Here is a 25288-nt window from a genome sequence, read left to right on the forward strand (position 1 = left end):
TGATGTTTTACATTACAGCACAGGGGCAAACAAGAATGCTAAATGCAAAAAAATATATAAATATAAAACAGTTAAATAAATAAGGCCATGTGTATATGTATGTATGTGTGTATAATATATATATATAGATAGATAGATAGATAGATATATATATCGATAGATAGATAGATATATATATCGATAGATATATCTCTGACTTACAAATATCTCTGCTGCTATTTGTAAGTCATAAGCCAGGCATCCACTTTCTGTCTGTTCAAGTACAACAGTTTCAATTTTCTGATCTGCACAATAATGTGTATCAGAATGTAGGAGGTAAATTGCAATGAATGAATTTGTAAGATACACATTTATACCAGGGTCAAGCTTGTTTTTTTTTTTTTAAGAATAGATAGATTATTAATTCAAATGGGTAATTCACATACTCCAGCAGCAGCACACTGATAAATAACAATATTAAATTAAAGAGTGATAACAATGAAGGTATAACAGACAATAACTTTGTATAATGTTAACGTTTACCACACAGGGTGGAAATGAAGAGTCACATAGTGTGGGGGAGGAACAATCTCCTTAGTCTGTCAGTGGAGCAGGACAATGACAAAAGTCTGTCGCTGAAGCTGCTCCTCTGTCTGGAGATGATACTGTTCAGTGGATGCTCCATGATTGACAGGAGCCTGCTCAGCGCCCGTTGCTCTACCATGAATGTCAAACTGTCCAGCTCCGTGCCTACAATAGAGCCTGCCTTCTTCACCAGTTTGTCCAGGCGTGAGGCATCCCTCTTCTTTATGCTGCCTCCCCAGCACACCACCGCGTAGAAGAGGGCACTCGCCACAACCGTCTGATAGAACATCTGCAGCATCTTCTTGCAGATGTTGAAGGACTGTCCTTTCTTACACAGAGCATCAGTATTGGCAGTCCAGTCCAATTTATCATCCAGCTGCACTCCCAGGTATTTATAGGTTTGCACCTTCTGCACACAGTCACCTCTGATGATCATGGGGTCCATGAGGGGCCTGGTCCTCCTAAACTAACCACTAGCTCCTTGGTTTTGCTGGTGTTCAGATGTAGGTGGTTTGAGTCGCACCATTTAACAAAGTCCTTGATTAGGTTCCTATACTCCTCCTCCTGCCCACTTCTGATGCAGCCCACGATAGCAGTGTCGTCAGCAAACTTTTGCATGTGGCAGGTCTCCGAGTTGCATTGGAAGTCCGATGTATATAGGCTGAACAGGACCAGAGAAAGTACGGTCCCCTGCGGCGCTCCTGTGTTGCTGACCACAATGTCAGACCTGCAATTCCTGAGACGCACATACTGAGGTCTGTCTTTAAGATAGTCCACGATCCATGCCACCAGGTATGAATCTACTCCCATCTCTGTCAGCTTGTCCCTAAGGAGCAGAGGTTGGATGGTGTTGAAGGTACTAGAGAAGTCCAGAAACATGATTCTTACAACACCCTGCCTCTGTCCAAGTGGGGGAGGGATCGGTGTACCATATAGATGATGGCATCCTCCGCTCCCACCTTCTCCTGGTATGCGAACTGCAGAGGGTCGAGGGCGTGGCGAACCTGTGGTCTCAGGTTATGAAGCAGCAGCTGCTCCATGGTCTTCATCATATGTGATGTCAGAGCGACAGACCGGAAGTCATTCAGCTCATTAGGACGTGATACCTTTGGGATTGGGGTGATGCAAGATGTTTTCCAAAGCCTCGGGAGTCTCCCCTGTTCCAGGCTCAGGTTGAAGATACGCTGTAGAGGACTCCCCATTTCCAACGCACAGGCCTTCAGCAGTTGTGGCAATACTCCATCTGGACCTGCTGCTTTGCTGGCACAAAGTCTCCTCAGCTCTCTGCTTACCTGGGCTGCTGTAATTGTGGGTTGGGGGAAACTCTCTCCTATGCGGGTATCAGCAGAAGGATGAGTGGAGGGTGCAGTACTCCGAGGTGAGAGTGGGTTAGGGTGGTCAAACCTGTTGAAGTTGTTCACCTTGAACAGTGATGCCACCAAATCTAAACATATGGTTTTACAGCCTCCTACGCTACATTAGAATGCCTACTTGTCCAATCATGTGTCTATAGAGGAAACAAAATGAAGTGATATAATAGTTTTGGTGTGTTGCATTTCCCAACCCAAAAAAAGAAAAAAAATCCAATTTGCCATAAATTGTCAGCAACCAACAATTAGTAGTATAACAAAAAATAGTTTTTGCCTCGATTCACATGGAATCTGATATATATGAAAGTTATTTAGGCCACCAAAAGCCTATTTGGACTTGCTTTTTAAACTACTTGTTGGTCACCATCTATGGCTAAGTCTGAAGTCACTCATGCAACAAACAAATCCTTCCAAATGTTAATTGTGGTGATAGTAATGTTATAATTTTGTACTGCTGTGCTGCCTCAAGACTTCGAAAACCTTCTCTCATTACTGAAATCACATATTCTGCTTTATACTAAACATTGAACAGTGGGAATGTTAAACAACATGTCATTTGGCTAAAACTTACACATAAATGGGTTATGCAGCAGGAAACTGGCTGCAAACTTACAAGCAAGCTTATAAGGGAGTTGCTGAGAAAGAAATTAAATCAGTTACCAACATGTTCTCTTGTGCCCAGTTTCCACCATTTCTTGGATTCCTCTCAAGTGCGCAGTCCCCTGGCAATACAAGGTTGGAATGGGAGTTTCAAGGTTCAAATAACACTGACATTCTCTGCTACGATTCAGAAGGTCGCTTAACCACAACACAATTCTTAATCCTCAGCAGAATTGTGCAGATGGTTGAAGCACACACTAAAATAAAGACTTGACTCTCTCTCAGCCCCAGACAGAAGCAGCCAAATCCTGGTATGCTGAAACTTTGTTAAGGGGACATATGTTCACTAAAGTATGCCTTATTGATGCACCATTAACAAATTCTTCATTAATTCTGCTTTTCAGACAGCTGGTTCATTTCCACCTGCTTTTTTGTTTTCCATGATCAGTAAGTTGACTTCTTACAAGTGTCAGCTGGCATACAGCTATCATTCTATTTTTCAAATGTCCATATTATATCCCAAAATTCAATATATCAGAGAACTTCAGCCTCTTGTGTGAATAAGCATGATTATAACTTTCTCTAATGAATTTAGCTGTATAACATATCCACCAAAACAAAACCAATGGAATATCATCTGAATACATTGACTTTAAGGATGTTAGTGGGATTCTCCTATGGGAGTGACTGTGGCATATTCAAATGTGCTACTGCTACACTCAACGCCACTCTCTTTGTCAATACTGTGTATGCACTTTGGCATTATTTCTGAAGTTCAAACAGTCACTTACACAAAAATTCAAAAGAAGTCCCTCTGTATTGCCCCATTTTAATAATGCACATGACAGACTTTGAAAATGAACAAAAAGCATTAATGTAATGGTGTGCTTATGCTTCGGGATCTCTACAGAACCATGTTTTGTGCAACTAAGGATATACTAAATAATCAAAGTTGTTTTTTCATGCTCCACTATTAACTATTTTAATTTTATATCTAAAACTAGGGTTTACCCGAGTCTTGTGTTACAAAGAATTTTATTACATTATTGGAGATGGTGTCATGCTGCTTGTTGTGTACATTCGTTCAGATCAAAATGTGTACAGTTGGGGCCTGTGTGAACAAAAGGGATCAGGAATGAACAAAATAAGGGAGGTGGATTAAAGTCAAAAAGTTGGGCACTTTTTTTTTTTTTTTTGGTTCCGGCATCCGAACCAAAATAAAGTGCACACATTGGAGGTCAAACTGCTGGTGCAGGAGTGCAGAATGCAAAAGCTGAAACTAACTTGAAAGGATTACAAAACACAAATGTGAAAATAACACATGCAAAAAATTGCTTTGAATTTGATTTGGTAATAATATACCACTATCTTAAATACTGTGTCATATTATTTTGTACTATAGTTATAATGTCTTCAAGTATTAATACAATTAAGGCAAATTAATGTTTTTTTCATTTTACTTATCAAATTCTGAATCAAGATGAATTTGAGGCAGAAGACACCTCTTATTTCTGTTAATATATTCTGTAACATTTTAAAATAAAACCATTTTTGCCTTCTGTCTCCCTCCATAAATTTCAGATCGTTTTAAGCATTGGGTAACTTAGGTGTCAGGTGTTCAATTTTACATAGTGATCTCATAAAAGACCTATGTATGTGTAATGTTGGATTTAACCTTTGTAGTGTAAAGAAAAATGTTATGAGAAATGCAGCTCTAAATTTTGGCCTTTATCAGCTGTATTTCCAAAAGAGAAATGGCAAGGTACAATATAAACCAGTCATCAGGACTATGTTTAAATTTGCAGACAGTAGCACTTTGGAACATAGGACAAGCTCTGCCTAATTAATAACAAGGCAAGAGTACAGAGGATGGAACAAGCTCTAGATGATCAAAACACTTAATGTCTGTAACAGGTACTGTCATAGCTTGGGCATGCATGAAATCCTCCAGAGCACACTCTTACTCTTCCTTATTTATAATGACCATAGCGGCATATTGATTTCAAAAGTGCAAAGAAATATCTACAAATGGGAAAAGAAATTGCCTCATGATTCAATGTGTGGAAAGATCTGGAACACATCTAAGGAGGTCTTTTGATGAAGACAAAACTAGAAAATTTTAATTGGCCAAGTTAGCTTCCTAATCTGGACGTGTATGCAAAGCAGAGATTTCACAAAATATGTTTAAAAAAAGTCTGGTATTCAGCAGTTATGCAAGATGCAGGAATATGCAAGCTAACAAAAGTTTAATGCAAATGGTAGTTGAGTTGAACTTCTCAGACTAGATGTTGAAATCTTGCACTAGCTCCCTTGATCATTTTTTTGTAATAAGCATTTTGCAAATTGTGAAAAACTGAACAATTAAACCCAGTATTTTGGCATTAAATTCTTAAACCTGCCAAATTTAGTTTAGGTAGGGATATAGGAGCCCAGACCCTTTCACAGTACTATCAGGCACAAAGCAACAACCACTCACACAGGGCCAATTTAACCTAACACACACATCTGCTGGAGGAAGACTATACACCTCTAGAAAAACCATACAGATACAAAAGGAAAATGCAAATTCCACCAACATAATGACAGGGAGTAGGATTCAAATTCAAATATAGAATTCTGGATCATTGATTAGCATTACCCACTCTCAACATGAAGTATTTATGCTCACCTGAAATGATGGTGGCAGGGGGTGGTATTTTAAACACTATACTTTTGAAATAAAAAAATATGTCTAGTATTAATGTTTTAATTTCACATTGAAATGCACAACATATGTTAAGAATCCAGTGTAAAAATATGTACGTTTCATAAGTATATACAAGTATATATTACATGTAGCTTGATTCACCAAGGAGACCCCAACCAGCATTGATATAAATACACTATAGACTCCAAGACAGAAAACCCGTACCTTGTACTGATTAGCAGAGTGCATCAATGCAGGGTGGCTGTTCTGAGGTGGGGGTTGTTAGAATTATCGGTTATTTGCTTCAGTACTGTTTAGAAAACAGAGTGGAGGTCCAAAAGATGGTATTGCACTGCTCAAACAAATTAAAGGAACACTTTGAAAATACATCAGATCTCAATGGCAAAAAAAATCCTGCTGGCTATCTCTACAGATATGGACTGTGTAATGTGTTAAGAATGAAAGGATGCAATATCATTTGATAGAAGTGAAAATTATCAACCTACAGAGGGCTGAATCAAAGTGAGAAAATGATGCAGCAGGCTAGTCCATTTTGCCAGAATTTCATTGCAGCAACTCCAAATCATACTCAGTAGTTTGTATGGCCCCCATGTGCATGTATGTATGCCTGACAACATCAGGGCATGTTCCTAATGAGATAAAGGATGGTGTCCTGGGGGTTCTCCTCCCAGATCTGCAGCAGGACATCATTTAGCTCCTGGACAGTCTGAGGTGGAACCTGGTGGTGTCGGATGGACTGAAACATAATGTCCCAGATATGTTCTATTGGATTTAGGTCAGGCATGTAAGGGGGCCAGTCAATGATATCAATTCCTTCATCCTCCAGGAACTACCTGCATACTCTCGCCACATAAGGCCGGGGATTGTCGTGCACCAGGACCCACTCCACCAGCACAGGGTCTAAGGATTTCATCCTGATACCTAATGGCAGTCAAGGTGCCATTGTCTAGCCTGTAGAGGTCTGTGCATCCCTCCATGGATATACCTCCCCAGACCGTTACTGACCCACCACCAAACCGGTCATGCTGAACAATGTTGCAGGCAACATAACATTCTCCACGGCTTCTCCAGACCTTTTCACGTCCGTCACATGTGCCCAGGGTGAACCTGCTCTCATCAGTGAAAAGCACAAGGCACCAGTGGTGGACCTGCCAATTCTGGTATTCTACGGCAAATGCTAATTGAGATCCACGGTGCTGGGCAGTGAGCACAGGGCCCACTAGAGGCCGTTGGGCCCTCCGGCCACCCTCATGAAGTCAGTTTCTGATTGTTTGGTCAGAGACAGTCATACCAGTGGCCTGTTGGAGGTCATTTTGTAGGGCTCTGGCAGTGCTCATCCTGTTTCTCCTTGCCCAAAGGAGCAGATACCAGTCCTGCTGATGGGTTAAGTACCTTCCATGGCCTTGTCCAGCTCTCCTAGAGTAACTTCCTGTCTCCTGGAATCTCCTCCATGCCATTGAGACTGTGCCGGGAGACACAGCAAACCTTCTGTCAATGGCACATATTGATGTGCCATCCTGGAGAAGTTGGACTACCTGTGCAACCTCTGTAGGGTCCAGGTATCACCTCATGCTACCAGTAGTGACACTGACCGTAGCCAAATACAAAACTAGTGAAAAAACAGTCAAAAAGACGAAGAGGTAAAATCTCAGTGGCTTCCACCTGTTAAACTATTCCTGTTTTGGGGGTCGTCTCATTGTTGCCCCTCTAGTGCACCTGTTGTTAATTTCATTAACACGAAAGCAACTGAAATTGATTAACAACCCCCTCTCCTACTTAACTGACCAGATCAATATCACAGAAGGTTCTTGACTTGATGCTATACTCTGATTAAAAAGTGTTCCTTTAGTTTTTTAAGCTATATATATATATATATATATATATATATATATATATATATACACACACATACACACAGACTTAATAAGGATTGAACAAGCTGGAGAATTTTAAATTAAAAGTGATACAAATATTAGATTTGCATACAGTATGCACTATAAATATTGAAGCTGAGTTAATATTGAGAAGTTAATTTCAAGATGAAACCTTATCTTTGAGAGCAAAAAAGGAAAAAAAAGTATGCTAGTGCATTTTCACCAAGTTAGAGTGCAGAAACAATCTTGGACCGTGCACCCAAGTGCATTCGATTAAAAGAGAGGTTCCACTTCAACAAATCTTTAGTGTTGAAAACATTTTGGATCTGGGTAAATACTTACAGAAAATTGAAGATCACTACGTGAAGGCTTGGCAGCAGAGATGTTACTGTACTGAACTTATATGTACTCCTAGCGTGTCATTTGAGCCCTGTGTATTCACAAATTTCAGAACAGGTCATCAACCTGAAGACTAAACATGTTCGGGCTTGGCCAGTACTTGCATGGGAGACCATCTAGGAAAAGCTTGGGTTGTTGCTGGAAGAATTGTTGGTGAGGCCAGCAGGGGGTGCTTACCCAGAGGTCTGAATGTGGATGCAGCAATGGGGACACTGTGCTGTAAAAATGGGCTGTCCTTTGGAATAGATGTAAAACTGTGGTTCTGACTCTCTCTGGTCATAAAAGATCCCTGGGCATCCTTTGTAAAGAGCAGGGTTTATCCTGATGAGAAGGCCAATTTTCTACCACAGCCTTGTCATTCTGCCCCCCTAATCATCCCCTGTCTCTAACTGGCCGTCTTTCTCACCACTTCGCCACCTGACAGCTAATGTGTGGTGGGTGTACTGGTGCAAAAATGGTTGGTGAATGCTACACGTTAGTGGAGGCTGAAGTGGCTCCCCACTCACTGAAGCACTTTGAATAATGAGAAAAGCACTATATAAATGCAAAGAATTATTATTACATACAAACATGTGTCCTACATTAGAACAGAGGCCTATCCATGCTTGCTTCCTGTCTTCATCCTCAATTGGATTAAGAATATGTTATACAAACACATATACAGTACATCTGGAAAGTATTCACAGTGCATCACTTTTTCCACATTTTGTTATGTTACAGCCTTATTCCAAAATGGATTAAATTCATTTTTTTCCTCAGAATTCTACATACAACACCCCATAATGACAACGTGAAAAAAGTTTGAGATTTTTGCAAATTTATTAAAAATAAAAAAATTGAGAAAGCACATGTACATAAGTATTCACAGCCTTTGCCATGAAGCTCCCTGATCGACCTTGAGATGTTTCTGCAGCTTAACTGGAGTCCACCTGTGGTAAATTCAGTTGATTGGACAGGATTTGGAAAGGCACACACCTGCCTATATAAGGTCCCACAGTTGCCAGTTCATGTCAGAGCACAAAACAAGTATGAAGTCAAAGGAATTGTCTGTAGACCTCCGAGACAGGATTGTCCCGAGGCACAAATCTGGGGAAGGTTACAGAAAAATTTCTGCTGCTTTGAAGGTCCCAATGAGCACAGTGGCCTCCTTCTTCCGTAAGTGGAAAAAGTTTGAAACACCAGGGGCCTCATGTATAACGCCGTGCGTAGAACTCGCACTATAACATGGCGTAAGCACAAAAGCTGAAAAGTGCTTACGCACAGAAAAATCCAGATGCAGAAATATGTGCGTACTCCAACTTCGTTCTTCCGCTACATAAATCCCGATCAGCATGAAAAGTAACGCCGTGCACGCGCTTTATGTAACGCCCCAACTCCTCCCAGAATTACGCCTCTTTGAATATGCAAATGAATATAAATCGCCCTTAAGATCAGCCTTCTGTGAAAAGACAATGGGAAAAGCATGGGGGAAAATATAAGAATTTCAGCGAATACCAAGTGGAGGCAAAGGAAAAACATACTATTTGTTCAAATAAACCGTGGTATAATCAACAAAAGGAAGTTGATCGAGTGACATAGCGTGTTGGAGAAACTTGAAAGCTCACGTTCACAAAATCGCACAGTGCTGGAAATAAAAAAGAAGTCACATATCAAAGTCGCCATGAAAAGGTGAGTCGTAGCCCACTGTCTGAGTGTCATATGAAAGCTTATTAGGGTACAGAGAAAAAAAGGCACACAGTGGGGGAAAAAGCACGAAATGTCAACTTCAATCTCGACATTTCCACTTTAATCACGTAGTTTATTTTGTCATTAAAGTAGAACATCATAAACTTCATCTTAAAATCATTTAATTAACCAGTTTCTCAAATCACATCGTAATTAAAGTAGCACGTTAAATGCTTTGTTTTGTATTTGATCTTCTATGTGCTCTGCGTGTGTGAATCACTACTTGCTTCTTAAATCGGCTCTCTTCTCTTCCATTACATTAGTGATATTACAGCTCTCTGAATAACTAAAATACTGAGATGTATACGTGATATCATTTTTATGATGATAGGAGTTAAAGCATGTTATTAAACATGAGTTTCACGGAGCAGTGATTGTGTGCGACCTTCAATGAAATAATTTATTGCAGCAGTACTCGGGGGCGGCTCTAGGCTTGTGGTGGCACTGGGCAGAGGAAGAATCGGTGGCTCTTTCCCGCCAATGTCAGTAAGGTAGCTTATGCACAGTGGATGGCCACGTCCGTTGCAAACACTGCATAGCCGCCTCGTGCTCATGACACAAGCATTTAACTTTTGCCAAATTTGTCGCTGCTTTTAGCTGTGTTGTTATTCTCTTTCCGTTTTATATTCAATATATATTGACGTAGCCGCCACTGCAGTCCTTGCTTTTCTTTCCCCAAATACCCAATCACCACACAATCAGCTCTGTAATAGAAGTTAAGCCATCTGTAAGCTTAGCGCTGATTCTTCAAAACGTTTAAGGAACATTGAAATATCTTTGTAGTACATGTTTAATTATTCTATCCTTCACGACACTCCCAGTGAAGAATATAGATTATTTAAATGAAGTTAAAGTTTTATCTGTATAATATAATAAACATATTTTGCTGCATTTCATCTTAAAATGATATCGCATCGTATGTAAATACGCGCTTTATAAAGTGGCTCAGGTTGTGCGATATTATAACTGTAGTGTAAGTTTACAGTGGGGTGATTGTACTCATAAGTACAAACAGTTCTACAAGGTGCAATTGATTGAGTGCGTTTATAGTCCTTGGGATGAAACTGTTTCTGAACCACGAGGTCAGGAAAGGCTTTGAAATGTTTTGCCGTGGCTGAGACAGCGTGTCCTTGAAGCTGTATACCGATAATTCTCTTTCAAATCAGCTGCTGTGATTCACACTCAGATACAGTGATATAAATACTCCGAGTGGTGCAGTGAGAGTAATATGGAAAAAGATGATCCGCTGTGGCAACTCCTAACGGGAGGAGCTGAAAGAAGAAGGTGCAGTGAGAGTAACAACGCAAAAACAGTTATGGTATTTGGAATACTATGGCTATTCCCTGGACCATTATATTGTTACAAGTTAATTACAATCAGATGCGTTACACTAATAAACAATATGCGGTTAGTTTCAGTGTATTTATAAAGCCGCATTAGGAAAATAAGGTGTAACCACACAGGAACAGTAGCGTTGCTTTGATGCTGGGTGCTGCCAGTCTGCAAAACCGAGCAGAGAACTTGCGTATAACAAGGTATGAGGTACTGTGGAAAAGTGCGTGGTTTTATGCCAAGTGTAAGTTTTACACATCGCGATTTGAACGTGGAAAAGTTCTTACGCAACATTTCTGTGCATACGCACCGTTTATACATGAGGCCCCAGGACTCTTCAGGGAGCTGGGCAGCCATCTAAACTGAGCGATCGGCGAAGAAGGGCCTTAGTCAGGGAGGTGACCAAGAACCCGATGGTCACTCTGTCAGAGCTCCAGAGGTCCTCTGTGGAGAGAGGAGAACCTTCCAGGAGGACAACCATCTCTGCAGCAATCCACCAATCAGGCCTGTATGGAAGAGTGGCCAGATGGAAGTTACTCCTTAGTAAAAGTCACATGGCAGCACACCTGGAGTTTGTCAAAAGGCACCTGAAGGACTCTCAGACCATGAGAAACAAAATTCTCTGGTCCAATGAGACAAAGATTGAACTCTTTGGTGTGAATGCCAGGCGTCACGTTTGGAGGAAACCAGGCACCACTCAGCTCTGCTTAACATTAGCCTGAAAAGGAAGGTGACAAGAAATGTTTTGATGACTAATTTGATGTTTGCCAGAAAGCATAAGACTGAACCAGCTAAAACAGTGGAGCAAGGTCTTTGCAGGTGAAACCAAGAACCAGATTGTGTTTTTAACCAAAAATTAAGGTTTTTTTTATGACATAACCATTAATACCCATGCTCCATAAAAACAGTAATGAGAAAAAAGCAAGATGCTGTGAGAATACTTCTCATCAAGAATGACGGGGCAACATTTAGAACTTGAGTAAAAGGCAAATAGAATGCAGTACCATAAACATATTGTCAGTGACCTTATATTGGTCTGCTAAAACATGGAAACTGGTTAGAATAAATACCCAAAGTGCAGGGTCAAATCCATAAACAAAGGTGTACAGTAAAGTAAATGGGTAAATGGTTTTGAGTGGTTTAGTCAATAACTTAAATTCAACTCTCATAATCTGAAAAGTAGTTTGAAAATAGTAAATTACTGTTGCCACAGAATGAGTGAGTTGTAACCATTTTTTATAGGGGCAAGACACTCCTAATCTGTGTGCAAAAATAGTGGGCCCCTACCCATTCAAAAGGCTTAAAGCAGTATTTGTGACACACAGTGGCTCAACTAACTAAAACATCAACAGTGGGAATTAAATACTTAAGAAGCAGCAGATAGATTTTTGCTGAAATACATCTGCTGACTAATAACTAGTTTTGATCAGGTGACCATGAGCCAAAAAACACGCACACGCCCCCATACCAGAACAAGAAATGTAATCATCATTCATGGTTGAAAACATACAAAAAAGTCTAAAGGTCCGATACATTTTCCAAGGCACAACACATAAGCCTGCACTTAGTCGTGACAGAAATAAAATAATAATTAGCCAAAACAGGTGGCTTAAACACGCTGTATAAAGTAAAAGGAAAAACTTTAGTTCTATTTAAATATTAAACATGCCATTAATGTGCAAAATCCTGTCATCTAGTCTGCTAGAGCACGGCTTATGTCTTCATACAAATTCACTCAAGTTCTGATAAAACACATTCTTTTTCTAACTCACCTAGAAGCATTAGCTTTGTGTAGAATACTGTTTGCTTTTTAAGCATTGTATATGCTAAAAATCTAAAATGCATGGACTCCTGGATGTATAAGCGTCCACTGTTGGAGAACAGTGTTATCAGAATTCAAAAGATAGTTTAATTTTGAAGTGAGGCCTGGACAGTAGTTATTATAGCTACCTGACTGCAGGGTTGTACATTACATAAAGAGAATATTAGACTTGTAAGAATACAAAAACAAGAAGTGCAATATGAACAAAACTAAACCATTGATCAACAGTTAACAAAGCCCTAAACAAGTTAACAGAAATTCGTTGGAGAAAAGTGAAAGTGGCCACAAGAGCACAAAAACCAAGATCTGTTTGAGAGATTTTATGAAAACGGCCCAAGTTGTCTTTACTTTAGTCACCTTTATTTTACCTATCAAATGACATGAATATTTGGTTAAAAAAAAAAAAACAAAAAAAGGAAAAAACCTCATTCATCCATCCATTTTAAAAACAGTACCCTGAAACTTTGACTGTATTCCAAAGTGTCCACTACATCCTTGCCCAGCTCATCATACATGTGTGCGTGTTATTTGCACAAGTTTGTCAAGAAAGGCAACGCACAGCAAACTGCTTATACCTGTACTCCAGTGGAGAATTAAAACTCTTCAGAAATTGCTATACCCATTAAGCAGAACAAGTCTAGGCAAAATTTAATGTTAGTTATATAATCCAATTACCCACATCAAGATCCCCTTCGTTCATATTAGTTTAGTCATGCAGTCTTATTAATTTTACAAAAAAACAGCCCATGTATGTGCCTTTTGAGAAATATTACTTCTTTCTTTATATATATATATATATACATACACACACACACACACCTTGGCTGTTAAATTTTAAGCAAATATTTTCAGTGGGCTGGTACACTGTCCAAGGATTTCCTGCCTTTCGCCAGATGACTGTTGAGATAGGGTACATCTACCCCAACAACACTGCCCTGGATAAACAAGTGAAGATGGATAGAATGACTCTTCCCTACTGTACTGGGTTTGATCTCAAACCCCCCTCCCCCCTGGAATCTAAATGAGACACAAGTATAAAAAAGGATAGCCAATGAAAATTTTCATTTGTCGGAGATCTTGTATACTTTAAAAAGGCAGAAGAATCATTAGTCCAAACTTAGTTTGTCAGTCTCCACACCCCATATTTAATGGCAGAAAAGTAGAACATTTAGTAACCATTTGCTATTGCTTTATATCAACATAAATAAATTACAACTCAGTGTTTAGTAAGACAAAAAAAGAGCAAAATAATGCTTTCTTTTATTTAAAGAAAAAAGTTAGTGCTTGTTCTACAGTAATGACTCATCCTAGCTCTGAATCACTATATATGAGCTTCTAGAGACCTCCTTATACAACCAGCTTCTCTCTCTCTCCGTTTTGCTTCTGTACTCAGGCCACAGGCCTTTACCACTTCCTGCCATTTTAACACTTTCATTTCAAGCACTTCTGATTTAGTACAGTAAAGCATCTGTACCCTTTACAGGCTTGTGGAGGGTGAATATAAAAAGACACATCACTTGGCCAACGGGTCACCTTTCCAAATTACTACAAATAAACAAGAACTGAATGTGTGTGTGTGTGTGTATATATATATATATATATATATATATATATATATATATATATATATATCTCATTTTACTAGAAATCACAAAATCACTCCATTTTTGGTTAACTGTATTAGTTTTCTGCAGGCCACTACAATGTTGCATTTACATTCTTTCAAATCAAGAGGAAAATTGTTTAGTAGGTTGGTGCCTTGTCAAGACAAGATTCCACCTTCCACCCAATGCTGGCAAAAAGGCTTTGAACCCCAACACTAATCCTCTCGTGACCATAAACTGGATTGAGCAGTTTCAAAAATTAAAAGACTTTTACCTTACAATAAATATTTAAACACAAGAGAATAGCAACTGAACACAAGAAAGATACTTTGATCATAAACATTTTGTTAAAAAGTAATATATTCTTGGCATCATAACTAACTGCACTTTACTTACTGGTGATTGCTGTACACAATCAACATGGAAACAAAATCCTCAATATTTTCCGTTTGTATATTGTAATTCATGTGGAAACAGCAGAATAACCAAACTTTCCAACAGATAAAAGTGAAACCAAACTTAAGTTATAGCTGGGGAATATGTGAAAATGAGACTGATGTTAATTTATAATCTCCATTCCTAAACGTATTCCATTTTAGAATATGGCTGTTAAACTTAGTGTGTCTTACAAATTAATAAACAGATAGAAAGCATCCACTCATCCTTTCCATTTCTGTACTCCTTGCTAAGATCAGAAAGAGCTGGGGCAGAGGGTTATCCAAGTAAATAAAAACAGAAACAAGACAAATACCAGTTCTTAACACTATTTCAAAATAAATCTCTCACACACACACACATGATTGAATTAGTCACCAGTCATCAAAATCACTTTTGGCCATGGGAGGAAACTGGAAAAAGGTTTCTAAATATATTTGGAGGTATGTACTACATATACAAGGATGTTGTGTGCACAGAAACAACTGCTTAAGGCAAAGGGTGAATTAATACAAATGTTCAAATTGCCCACCATTTGTTTCAACCATACAACTGAGAGGTAACCAAATGCGCTTCCATATACCTCTGTGAATAGTTAGAACAACTGAACAAACAACAAGGATATCATACTACTTTTGTTTTCCTAATGCATACTAATAACAGTTTTAACTTCCACAATAATTATTTTTATGTACAGCCAAATGCAAATGTGCTTTTAACAGTATATTAGCACACATTCTCTCATTAATATGAAAAAATTTAATTTACATTAGAATTTCTAACAGTGTAATATTATACAATTTTGACGTAAAATGGTAATTTTTTAAATGTGCAATTTGCCACTGAACCAGTCACCTGGACTCAAAACTATACATATCTTTGTGAATCTAGCTAAATAAAATTTGGTTTTTATTTATTGAACGAAAACCAATGTCATTTTTTATGTTGACAACCCACCAGAAAACACCCACAACCAACATGCCTACTAACAAAAAGGCTTGAACTAAAATTAAACTTGATCCAAAATTAAACTGCATTTTTACTTTACTAAGCAAAGTTCTATTGCTTTACGTTTGTTTCCCAAGCCCCTCCCCCTTAGCACCCTTGCTTGTAAAAGTGGCTTCAACATGCTATGAGAGATACGAGTAATGTTTAAAAAGTGTGTGTGAAAGAAAGAGTAGAGATAGATGAACGGGTGTAGGAAGACACACACATAAATCCTCCAGAGACCCTCTGTCTCACAGATTTTATATGCATGGCCAAGCAATAAGTGAAGGAAGAAAAAAAAAAAAAAACGGATCCAGGCCTCTTAACTCTTGGAACAGTAAGATGTGGAGATACTTTTCCCTAGGTACAGCAGAAAACTCTCACCACCGCCACCAAAAAAACACACCCCTCTGGTTGTATAGACTTCAATCCCACCTTAACAGTTCTCCCATGAATAGCCATTACCATCATTTAGCTCTTTTCTACACTAGCTGCTCTACTAAACAATGAAAGATTAATCCATTCTTTTAACCTATTCATCCAGTTCAGGGCTGCAGACATAAAAGCTTAATTATTAATAACCTAGAGAGCTACCCACGGTATGCTACTAAGATGAGGTTTCTATCAGTATAATGTAATATTCTGAAATCCACCAACTCATGACCACTGTGGACTTGAGCTTGTTCCTATAAACTAGGGATGCTAACCCGTGGTTCAGGAGGGCCGCAAGTTTTGTTCCAACCAGTTTCCTAATTAGAAGCCAGGCCTTGCGGATAATAAAACTTGGTATTTAACTATATGGCTCATTAGTGTCTTCATTTATTAAAGACAAATGTTGATTACAGCATTTCCTAGTTCGTGAATATTATTCATGAGTTTTGTGGACTGAAACAGATTTCAGCTTCTTGTTCCCGTCTTTTCCCTCTCATTTATGTCTATGCATTTTATTAACACTGATACTTCATTAAGCATTTTCAGCAATGTAAATCAAACCGGGGGGCTAGTGGTTCATTTGTTATTTGTATCTCGTTATTAACTGGTGGATAGTTCAGAAAACAAGACACATCCTAAATACAGCTGTTTAAAACTAAAATAAGCAAACACAGGTTCTGAAATGTAACTGAAAAAAACAATTTCTTCAGCAGTAAATAAATGGCTTCTAATTAAGAAATTGATTAAATTTAAAATCTGCAATTGCTTAAAATGCAAAAATATCTGGTGTTTAACAAACTGGATGGTAAATGAGAACATAGAGTGAGACTCCCATATCTAAACGTGTGCAGTACATAAGGTTTTGAGTAAAACTTTCTGCATAGTCATGCTTATTAAATCTATTTTAAATAGATGTCCCACCTAATATTACTGGAGTAACGCGAAGATAAAAACAACACACACACACACACCCCTTTGGAGATCTGAAATTACTTAAATTCTGTGGCCTAGATCCACCCTGTAAACTGGATTCCAAAGTGCGCCACAGATTTTCTCTTTCTCGGTTTGTCAAGTTTCACTTTCCATGCTCTTAGGTTTTAGTTGGAGGACGTCACCTGAAATATTTAGCCATAAAGGACACACAAAAGACACAGAAGCACAAAGGGAGATAAACAAACCAAACGCAGGCATCTTTTCTCCAAAACATACTTCATATTTCCCGTCTTTATTATATAAATATCAGATTTAAAGGTTTACTGTAAGAATATAAAAAGAATTTGTTTTCTTTTTGTTTGGCTTTTTTGTTGCGTTTTCTTTACAAATTCACATACAGTACAACTCAATACAGTAGCTTTTCAGCAGGACTTGGCTGTTGCAGATCAATAACACAGTAACACAGGCCTGACAGGCATTTTACTAGTTATTCTAAAAAAAACAATCATTTCTTCTTCCAGATAAATACCCCCATTCCTCGTGTTCTCCTCTCCAGTTTCTCTTTTTTTTTTTTTTTTTAATTTTCCTTCCGAGATTTCGAACCGTCAATTCATATGGAGTCACTCGGTGATGAAGAAACGACTGACTGCAAACGGGCCTTTTTTACTGAAAACAAAACCCCAAAAAATCACTTCAATTTGAAGTATGTAGCTTTGAATTACAGCTTTTAATTATAAAATCTGCTCACATAAGCAAAAAATACAGCTGAACAGCCTCAGTATCATTCAAAGCATGAATTAAAGGCTTCGAGGCCTTGCGGTTGTCGCGAAACAAAAAAGCCTTTGTAACTCAACGCTGTCACGGTCTCGCTCTTTTGCTTTTTTCCGTCTTTGCATAAACTCTTCCCCCCTCATTTGCTATTTAAAATGGCCAGTGTTTAAATACAAAAATTGCATTTTTTAAACCGAGCAATCAATTAAAATAATAATAATAAAAAAGTTCTGATCTCATACCGCTCTGTCCGTGCCATGGGGGAGGGGATTCCGTTTCAGTCGAGGCACAATTTGTCAGTCTTAAAAAAAAAAAAAAAGAAAAAAGGGAACCGCAGGGATTACAACTGAAATTAAAAAATAAACGAGGTAGCCTAAAATGCACTTTTTTCCTTTCCCCACCGAGACTTGTTTATATTTGAGGGGAGAAAAGATTATGTTTTAGCTACAAGCAAATACAGATTATTTTCCTTTTGAATACTGCAACTTATCTGCCATTTCTTGTGGTAAATTACAGGCACGAATGCACAAAAATCTAACCTTACTTTGAAATTTGCACTTTACAATGTAAGAGATCTTTGTCTTTTTTGAAAAATAAAAAAGTACTTAAAAAGGAACTTTAAAGAAGTCCAAAATAGAGATCTCTCCCAATGGTCGCCATTGTTTTAAAAGTGTGTCAGCCCACTTCCTTCCCTCCCGCCCGTCTGCTAAATTTCACCTCACTTTTTCGCTCTCGGTCATCTGCCAGAGTCCAAGGTTCAAAACTTTAAGGCATGGGAGCTGCGTTATTCTTTCGAGCCCCCGCTTCGTAATTTTGGTGCACCCGTACAGATCTATGCCAGTGAGCTGAGTAAGGTGGTCGGCGATCAGCTCCAGCCCTTTGTCCGTAATCCGCACGCACTGGCCGATGTTTAGTGTCCTCAGCTCGTGCATCTGCCTCACCATCCTATTGATCCCGTCGTCACTTATGTGACAGGAGCACAAGGAAAGTGACTTCAACTGGTAGAGACCTTGGGCGATGTAGGCCAAGCTCTGGTCACCGATCTTGTCGCAGAAGGAAACGTCGAGGCCCGAAAGTCGTAGTGTTCCCATTGCTAGGTGCATAATGCCGGTGTCGCTAATGTTGTCGCAGGATCGCAGGTTCAGGCTCCACAGGCTGCTCATGTGGGACAGGTGGATCATGCCAGCGTCCGAGATGCCTCCACAGAAACTCAGGTTAAGGACCTTGAGCTTAGCCAGACCCTTGGAGATGTGTTTGAGGGAAAGATCAGTCAGTTTCTGACAGTCCTGCAGGGTCAGGTATTCCAGGTTGAGGCAACCCTCGGCAGCACTTCGCGTCATGCCTGCCAGGTGTCCGATGCCCACATCAGACACATGCCGACAACTCCGCAGATTGAGGCTTTTGAGTCGATGCAAGCCCCAAGCGATTAGCAGCAAACCAGTGTTGGTGATGTTGCTACAGCCACCGAGTTCCAGGACCTCCAGATTTTTGAGATACTGGGCGATGCGGCCGAGGCTGGAGTCGGTGATCTGTTTGCAGAGGCTCAGGTTGAGTACTCGGAGGGACGGGATCTCTTGCACAAAAGCGTGTCCAAGGCCGTTGTCAGTCAAATTGTAGCATCCGCTAAGGTTGAGGCTCTCAATGTTTGGCATCCCCTGGATCACGTAGCTGAGACTGCGCCTCAAGCTGAGAATCTGCACCCGTCTGATCCCCCGGGCCTGCAAGCTGGGAAAGAGCGAAGGATTGGCCCGCCTGAGGTGCAACTTGGCTTCCACTCCTCGCCACACCGATTTATGATAAGCGGCGTCCCTCCACGCCGCGCACACTTGGGCCACCCTGCCTTTGTCCCTCACGTCCAAATAACTGAAGATCATAGCTAAAATCTCCGGGAACAAGCACGAAATGTGCGTCTCCATTTTAAACAGACATAAAAACGATTCGCTGGAGATATCCCCCAATCCACCGCTGTTTTTCGGGTCCTTCCGTCCTTTTTTAACAGACGAAAATTATTTTGCTGATCCTTGTATTTCTGTGCATATATATATTTGTGCAGTTCGATCAATCTCACTTCTCCCACGTGATCCGCCTGGGTTGCGCAGTGGGGAATCCAAATTAGAAAAAAAAAAATCCTCCCAAAATCCAGCAGCAGTCCGCCACGAAAAAAAGCTCTGGTGATCAGACGTTACTATCCTCGCCGAGTCCTGGCACTCCGGCTCGATCTCTCGGGGGATCTAACCGGTCATACATGTTTATAAATTCCTCTGGAATATCATTTGTAAAAGAAAACAAACTAGACGGGACAGTCTTCGCTCCGAGATATGTTTTGCAGCTATATATCTGAAAATACAAAAAGCGCTAAAGGTTTCGTTTGCGCTCGACTCGCACGCATTGCCAAACCAAGGGGCTTCCTGCTGCCTTTGTCTGATCTTTTCAAACTGACTTGGCAGGGTAACTAGCACTGCGAAGAAACAGGGGCGTACCGATAATGGTTACTAACGTGATCTTAGATGTATTCACAGTCTGACGTGGAGATTTTATCAATCACATATTTACTTCAATTTTATAATACTACTGCCTTGAAATACTCAAACGAGTATTTTCCTTCATGCGAGATATATGGGACACTCGAACTGGCCACCCCTCCCGTCGTTGTGCTACTTATGGTTTCTTCCAGCTCAGCTGGAACAGTAAGAATAGTTCCCCTGGAAACCAAGTTCTTACAATTCAGTTCACTTTACCCTTAACCCATTCACAACCGCTGTAGCTATGCTGCTTTTTGTTAGTGTTTCAGGTGTATATGTTCAGTAACGTTTTACAATTAAGAGTTTATAGAAGTTCTTCCCAAAATAACACACGCTTTATCACGCCAAGCCTATTTTATAGAAACGTTAAATCAGTTAATATTTTTCTTGCAAACGTGCAGAATAGCGAACTTTGAGTTTTGCCCTCCTAATAAAAAGCATCTACAGCATATGTTTACAGAATAATATTATTTTTCAGTGGAAAACTTGTTTCTGCCTAGTTGCTTATTCTGCGTTTCAGATTTTATCAAAGTCATTGTTTTAGTAAAGGATTTAACAGTAATATCCAGTGGAAATATATATATTAGATAAAAACTGGAAATTGCTATTCCAGTTTAAACGGGAGAAAACTTAAGTAGAAGTCTGAATTATCAAAATTATATACAGAAAATAGGAAATAATCTCTCAAAAGAAAAAAACAATGAAATACAATTAATGATTGTAAATCAAGCTTACAAAACTATAATGAACAGAATGATAGGGTACAGGAAATTTATTGATAATATAGAAGCAAAATACTATATTTCTTTTTATCGTACGTTTTAAAACAGGAAGGTTGACTAGCTGCCTAAAACACTGCTTCCATTAGCCATAAGGTTGTTGGCTCAATCCCATTATTTACTCACTTTGGGACCCTGTCTAACTCATTCAACCAGCCTGTATATCAAAGATTAAATAAAAATAATAATGAAAACTGTTTGTTTCTAATTTATTGGCTTTGCCTATTTGTCTGACACCTTTATCCAGGCAGCTAATAACATTTGAGATTTCCAATTGGGGCTCAAGCAGGTGGGGTTACTTGCTCATGTTCACACAATTATAATGCACTTTCACATGTTGTTGAACTGTGGAGGGGTCCTCAAAAACACCAGTAGTTTTCAAGTTAAGGGAAGCACTGAAACAGGGATAAGGAGCACACTGGGTAAGGTGATTTGTGTTTTTGATGTTATTTATTTAGCAGATGCCTTTATTAAAGGTGGCTTGCATAGCAAGCATATATGCCTTATGCATCACTGCTTTAGCAGCTTAGACAATGTCATGATTAAAACTGTGTAATTATTTTGTAACATAATAATCACATGAAATTGATACACATTAATATGATATGGTCAAGTCTGTTCTTACTCTAGTGTTGTTTCTTGAATGTCCTTTCTAGACAAAAAATGAAAGCTCTCTCGGAAAGTTGAAAAGGTTTGTTAAATAGGGAAAACCAATTAATAGTAAATGACATGTATTTAAATACCATGGACCATCTGCACATAATTTTGCAATTTTCAGATGAACAACAATTTGTCTTAAAGAATGTATTATAGTATAACATTTAGAAATTGGAATTAACTGCAAACAGCAAGGCAGTTATTTGTGAGATTTACTGATAGCACTAGGTTTTATAATATACATTGTTCATTTTTAATTCTCATGTAAATATTTGGTCTTAAAATGAGCAATCTAACTTTTTTGCATTGATCATTTTTTGTTCAAAATGTGTGCATATTAAGGTCAGTCAGTTTATAAGCTGAAAGACTGTGTAAATCTTTAACTATTTTTTTTTACCTGTGTGTAAAAACTATTAAATAAAATGAAGATAGTTGTGTATTTTAATTCATTATTATTTATCCTGGCAATGGAAAGCAGTGGCATGTTGCATGTTTGTCAGACATGCAAAGTAAGAATTTCAGTATACTCTGTATATATGATTTAATGGCAGTTTTTTAAAACATGAAAATATTTGTACCTGCAATTCATAGCATAACATTTTCAAACCCATTAAATTTAGTTTGGGGCCACAGGTAAAACGCAGTAAAGAGACACATACCTACATCAAGCAAACCTGACTTCACATCTTTGGGCATACAGAAGGAAAACACACACAAACATAACGAGAAGATGTAAACTCCTCACCGGCATTTACCAGGCTCTGATTTTTGACTCAAGCTGTAGGATTTGTGAATCAGCAATGCTAACCACCAAGTCTCTCTCCAGTCAATTAAAGTTTTTAAATTCAATTTTAGAAATTTGTTGGGACAATTTTTTCTATTGATGTGCTGTAATGTATTGCTTGATTTATATAAGAAAACTACAATATTATTAACACTAGTCAGACTGTGACCCAGACCAAATTGGCAACCTCCACAGAGACAAATAAAAGCAACACAATGTTTTATGCCAGGCCAGGAATTTTAATTCACACAATTCAATATTAAAAATATATTTGCAAATAATTTTATGTATTATAGGTAATTTAATAGTAAACATTATTTACAGTAAAGGCTTTATAAATATCTATTTTTATGTTTCATACTGCTAAATTTTAATTATTGCATGTTAAAAGTGTATATCAGTAAATCAGATATATTGGTAGAATTATTATGATTACTTTAATAGATGGCACTGTAAAAATTGACTTTTTTCTGTATAATTTTTTTATAACTTAGTAAAAGTTTTTTTTATACATTGTGTATTTCAAGGGCAGCACTGTGTTGTGGTGGTTTCATTTTTGCCTTCCAGCGTGGAATATGCATATTCTCCCAGTGTTTGATTGGTTTTCCTCCCACAGTTCAAAGACATGCAGGTTAAGTTGATTGGCATTACTAAATTAGCCCTGTTATGTCAATGTGTTTATGCTGTGACAGACTACTGCCCTGTCAAGGGATTGTTCCTACCCTGTGCTTGCTGAGATAGGCTTCCACAACCCAAATCAGGTTTTAGTGGGCTTAGAAAATGATATGGCATGGTATGTATTTCATAAACACTCTTTTAATGTTACATAAAAAATATTTATTTATTAATGCTTCCATCCATCCATTTTCTAAATCCTATCATCCAGAGTGTAGCTGTGAGGAACTGGGAGCCTATCCTAGCAAGGATCAGAAGCAAGGCAGATACAATCTGTAGACAGGGTGCCAGTCTGTCACAGAGTAAACACACACACACACACACACACACACACACACACACACACACATATCAAAGTCTTCTGTCCACCTAACCTTCATCTCTTTTGACAAAGGAAGAAACTGGAGCACCCAAAGGAAACCCATTCAGACATGAGGAGAGCATGCAAACTCCATGGGGATTTGAACTGCAGCCTCCTTGTTTCGAAGCAGCAGCATTATCACTGTGCCATCATGTATCCCTTATTAATGTTTGTACACCACAAATAGCTCATTATATTGCATGCAGAAGATAAAGGTTCACCCACTTATTGTAACCCACTCTAGGTATTGGTTAAAAAAAAAATCATTATAATAGTCTTAATAATTTGCAAAAAGTTTACATTTATATATCCAAAGATCAATTTAATGAAGAATCAATAAAAAAAAGAAGGGTAGTTCAAGAACTGCTTTATTTTGCTTGAGAGTGTGATGAGGCCCTCATGGTGGACTTCCACATTCAAAATAATACAAAGAAAGCAAAAATGTAACAATAGGTGAATTTTTATTAATATGACATAAACTAAAGCAAGTGATAAGCATGTAGACCAAGAACACAAAGAAGCAATAATAGAAAAACAAATGCCCTATATTTTCTCTGTGTGCACCTAAATGCCATTTGCACCTAGTTTATTTGGTGAGGTTGCTCAACTACATGCCCACCTGAACACTGGCCTTTCTACATATCAGCCATTCAACATTTGACACAAACTGTTATCTTCAGGTCTAGACATGTTTTGACTCCTCTTGGGAGAAACCTCTACACTGAATCACTCCTGGGTTCAGGTTTAGTTCCCATTAGTGGCTCCTAGTGTACCTGCACACCACAGAAACAATTTTTGGTTGGTACTCTTGGGGTGTGGCCAGTTCAGTGGAATTGTGCTCACTACTGTTGCCTCGCAGCTCCAGGATCTTGGGTTCAGGGTCCTTGGTGTGTTAATGATTGTGCCCTTTGATGGACTGTCATCCCTCAACCGCCTGCCCAGTGCTGCTCTACCTCCTCATTTCCCTTTTGTGGTTCACAAGATAAATGGATGTGGGACAGTGGTTATCTTTTCACCTGTACAGTATTTGAATCCTAGTAAATTCTGGTGCCTGCAAATGAAGAAGGTTATGAAAACAGACATAAAAGAAAATTGTAAGCTGTGATTTCAAATACAGTTTACCATTGCTTAAAATGCTGTGTACAGAAGGAAATATCCAGTCTTAACTGTAGACATTTTATCTTCTTTGTAAATAGATGTGATAGAGTAGAGTTGCGATAGAGTCACCTATTACCAAAGTTTATATTGCTTTTTACAAAATATATGGAGTTACAGTTTGTACTTTGGCATACTGTATGGAGTTTTTTTCAGGTTTTTACCCCAGGGAATACTGCATTTTCATTTAAACATGTTGATCTCTAAACAAAAAGTTTAATAGTGTTACTGATTCTCGTCTTACTTTCCCCAGAAACAAGTACAGGCCTTTGTTCTAAAGATGGACATGTAATTGCCCTATTTGTATCGTCTCTGTACTTATACTTCCAAATGGAAATTTAGAAAATTGATATGAATTGCCTTGTAAATTAATTTTTATACAATTTCAGAAATATACATTATCATGTTTTTCCAAAATATCACCCACGTTGTGCTTAAAGTAAATTTAAACACTTTTTTCCTTAAATATATTCCACAGATATATTTTTACCAGTTGTAAGGAAACTGACTCCAATAATACAAGTAAACTAGACACAGCAGCAGTTTAGCTTTCGGTTCACTTTGTATTAAAGTGTCTGCTGCACCCCAAGGTGGTCTTTGTACCAATGGATATTACTTCCTAATAGTAGTTGTTGCAGTAGTGTCAACTGTTTGGTCACAATTGGAAAAAACAATGTAATTGCATATTGGGTATTGACAATATTAGAAATGTGAGACAGGCAAATGTATTTATTTTATTTAATACTGGTATTTTGTAGAGGGCATACATTACCTTAAAAGTGAGTTATTTTTATTATCCA

General features: G+C 38.5%; 2 protein-coding genes across 7 annotated transcripts in view; one reads left to right on the plus strand and one right to left on the minus strand.

Annotated features, from left to right (window-relative positions):
- wnt5b (wingless-type MMTV integration site family, member 5b) overlaps positions 1-25288 on the plus strand; it is a 353134-nt gene that overhangs the window by 123461 nt on the left and 204385 nt on the right. The gene's annotated exons all lie outside the window — the stretch shown is intronic.
- Positions 17132-19986, minus strand: fbxl14b (F-box and leucine-rich repeat protein 14b). The gene has a single exon (XM_039760574.1). The coding sequence runs from the start codon at positions 19469-19471 to the stop codon at positions 18269-18271; it is 1203 nt and encodes a 400-aa protein (XP_039616508.1). The 5' UTR covers positions 19472-19986; the 3' UTR covers positions 17132-18268.

The sequence above is a fragment of the Polypterus senegalus genome, chromosome 8 (assembly GCF_016835505.1).
Source record: "Polypterus senegalus isolate Bchr_013 chromosome 8, ASM1683550v1, whole genome shotgun sequence".
Taxonomy (NCBI): Eukaryota; Metazoa; Chordata; class Cladistia; order Polypteriformes; family Polypteridae; genus Polypterus; species Polypterus senegalus.

What these genes read in the sequence shown, in the direction of transcription:
- fbxl14b (XM_039760574.1), bottom strand. Translation starts at nt 19,471, where the DNA reads ATGGAGACGCACATTTCGTGCTTGTTCCCGGAGATTTTAGCTATGATC.